Below are 2884 nucleotides of genomic sequence, written 5' to 3'. Positions count from 1 at the left end.
AAATAGATGGCTTCATGAGGAAGGAAAATTACGTGGATATATTGAAGCAACATCTCAAGACATCAGTCAGGAAGTTAAAGCTTGGTCGCAAATGGGTCTTCTAAATGGACAATGACCCAAAGCATACTTCAAAAGTTGTGGCAAGGTATTGGAGTTGCCATCACAAAGCCCTGACCTCAATCCTATAGAAATTTTGTAGGCAAAACTGAAAAAGCGTGTGCCAGCAAGGAGGCCTACAAACCTGACTCAGTTACACCAGCTCTGTAAGGAGGAATGGGCCAAAATTCACCCAACTTATTGTAGGAAGCTTGTGGAAGGCTACCTAAACATTTGACTCAAGTTAAACAATTTAAAGGCAATGCTACCAAACACTAATTGAGTGTGTGTAAACTTCTGACCAACTGGGTATGTGATGAAAGAAATTAAAGCTGAAATAATGTCACGACTTCCGCCGAAATCGGTCCCTCTTCTTGTTCGGGCGGCGTTTCTATGGTCGATGCCACCGGCCTTCTAGCCATCGCCGATCCACCTTTTATTTTCCATTTGTTTTGTCCTTGTCTTGCACACCTGGTTTCAATCCCCCAATTACTTGTTCATTATTTAACCCTCTGTTCCCCCATGGTTGTTTGTGAGTGATTGTTTATGTGTGATACGGTCCGTTATTGTGGGCTCGTTTGATTGTGTTGTATTTTGTGATTTTTGAGTAAACTACGTTTATTACTCATATCTGCTGTCCTGCGCCTGACTCCTCTACACCAGCTACACACAGGCACTATCACAAATAAATCATTCTCTCTACTATTATTCTGACATTTCACATTCTTAAAATGAAGTGGTGATCCTAACTGACCTAAAACAGGGAATTTTTACAAGGATTTAATGTCGGGAATTGTGAAAAACTGAGTTTAAATATATTTGGCTAAGGTGTATGTAAACTTCTGACTTCAACTGTATATATGTATGTTTCAGTTGGAAGGTCCCAGTCACTGACTGTAGGCTTGTTGGTGATGTAGTGAACATAAACAGGAAATGCACAACAGCAACCAGGAAACGTTAAATACAATTATTTAATTTGAACATATTTGACAGGGTTAAACAATCAACTACTGATTCAATAATTGTTCTACTTAAATTCATCCCATTTTAAAGAAGCATAAAGAAAAGTATCAGTACTGGTATAGAACATCAGAGAGGAAACAGTGAGAATATGTCCCTTCATTGCAGTCTCCTCAGGAACTCCCAGTCTAAATTAACTGAATATTTGAACACAATATGACAAACTCCTCTTTGACGTGTTAAAGACAAGGTGGAGCAATAACTATGTTCACACATATCTGGTCCTTTCCGACTTTTTAACATTGAACAGAAACGATAGAGGTTGTTTTATCATAGAATTACATATAGAATCACAATTCTATTCTCTCCATTGCTTTCAATTAAAGAAAGTACAGTTTCTCTGTTAAAGCAGTAGCAGCAGCAGCTGCACCAGACTATGATCCCAACACAATATGACATAAACTCCTCTATGACCTGTTGAAGACAGAGCTGTTAGCGGGAGGTTGATGTAGTTGTCGTTGAGTCTGGCTGGTTCCTCTTGAAGATGCAGCAGCAGAGTATGGTCCCTCCTATCAGGAGCATGGAGGTGGACCACCTACAGACTTCAGCTAAAATAACCAGGTCATGTTGGGTAAACAGGACGAAAGGGTAGAGCTGCAGGTGGACATCCGTTCTTAAGTAATGGTCAACCAAAAACACAGTGGTGAACTGCAGGATACCAGTCAGGATGAAAAATGTTCCAACGATGAACCTGGCCTTGACCCTGATCCTGTTACTCTTGATGCAGTTACAGCACCTGGTCCCAAAGATGAACCCCATCACTCCTAGAGCTCCCAGGATGGTGGAGATGGAGGTGATCGTCAGAACCATCCAAATGTCCCTATAGTGGGGCTCAGGATAATGCCTGAATGGGATCCATACAGAGAGAGCACTGGGCACTAGGGAGACTATCCATCCGAAGATTCCCATCATCCATCCAAAGACTCCCACAGTGATGCACAGTGTGACCCCTCCAATCAGGAGCAGGGAGGCCGCCACCCAGCCGATGTACAGCGAGTTCCCCAGCTCAGTCTTCCCTTTGATCCGCGTGGAGGAGTCGCTGATGATTGATCTGGCTAGCAAGGAAACAGGGATGAGGATGAGAAATCCAGCCAGGATGAAAAGTATTCCAGCGATAATTATCAACTTGGCCTGAGATGTTTTGTCTTTGATGCAGTTGGTGCTCTTGGCTCCGAACATGAAGAACAAGACACCCAGAACCCCCAGTATGATGGCAGTGAGGATCATGGCTCTGGCAGGCTGCAGATCATATTTCCAATACTCCATGTAGTTGTACACTTCACACTGTGTCTTTCCCCTGCCTTGGGTCACACAGCTCATCCACAGGCCGTACCAGACCACCTCTGTGTTGGCTGAGTTATCTGCTATGAAGGTTGTCACTATCCAGGTGGGGAGAGCACAGATCACAATGGTCAGTATTAATCCTATGACTCCCAGGGCGATGCCCACGATCTCCACCATTTCCACGATAAACACGATATCCATGATATCCATGCCCATAAAATACTGTCTCCCTGACTGCGTCTCGCTCAGCACATTCGTTCACTCCAAAGTTTGTTCCTGAGGTCTTCTGTAAGAATGGAGAGCTGATCCACTCAGAAGACCTCTATAACTACTCGATGCTGTGATGTCACTTAAATATGTTGTCATGGAAACAGACATCCTATTAACACGTATGTGGGGCTTTATGTGGTTGTGACCCAAATGGGTGAAAAACTCTACTCAGTTTCAAACTCATCAAACAGCCTTGTGTAACAATATGGAATGT

General features: G+C 43.2%; 1 protein-coding gene across 1 annotated transcript; it reads right to left on the bottom strand.

Annotated features, from left to right (window-relative positions):
- Window positions 1-1548: 1548 nt before the first annotated feature.
- On the bottom strand, window positions 1549-2610 carry LOC120021119 (claudin-4-like). The gene has a single exon (XM_038964759.1). It carries the CDS (start codon window positions 2608-2610, stop codon window positions 1549-1551), a length of 1062 nt encoding a protein of 353 aa, XP_038820687.1.
- Between the last annotated feature and the right edge of the window lie 274 nt (window positions 2611-2884).

This window comes from Salvelinus namaycush, chromosome 26 (genome assembly GCF_016432855.1).
Source record: "Salvelinus namaycush isolate Seneca chromosome 26, SaNama_1.0, whole genome shotgun sequence".
NCBI lineage: Eukaryota > Metazoa > Chordata > Actinopteri > Salmoniformes > Salmonidae > Salvelinus > Salvelinus namaycush.
The sequence above is the reverse complement of the archived record's forward strand: the minus strand, read 5'-3'. Positions and strand labels throughout refer to the sequence as shown.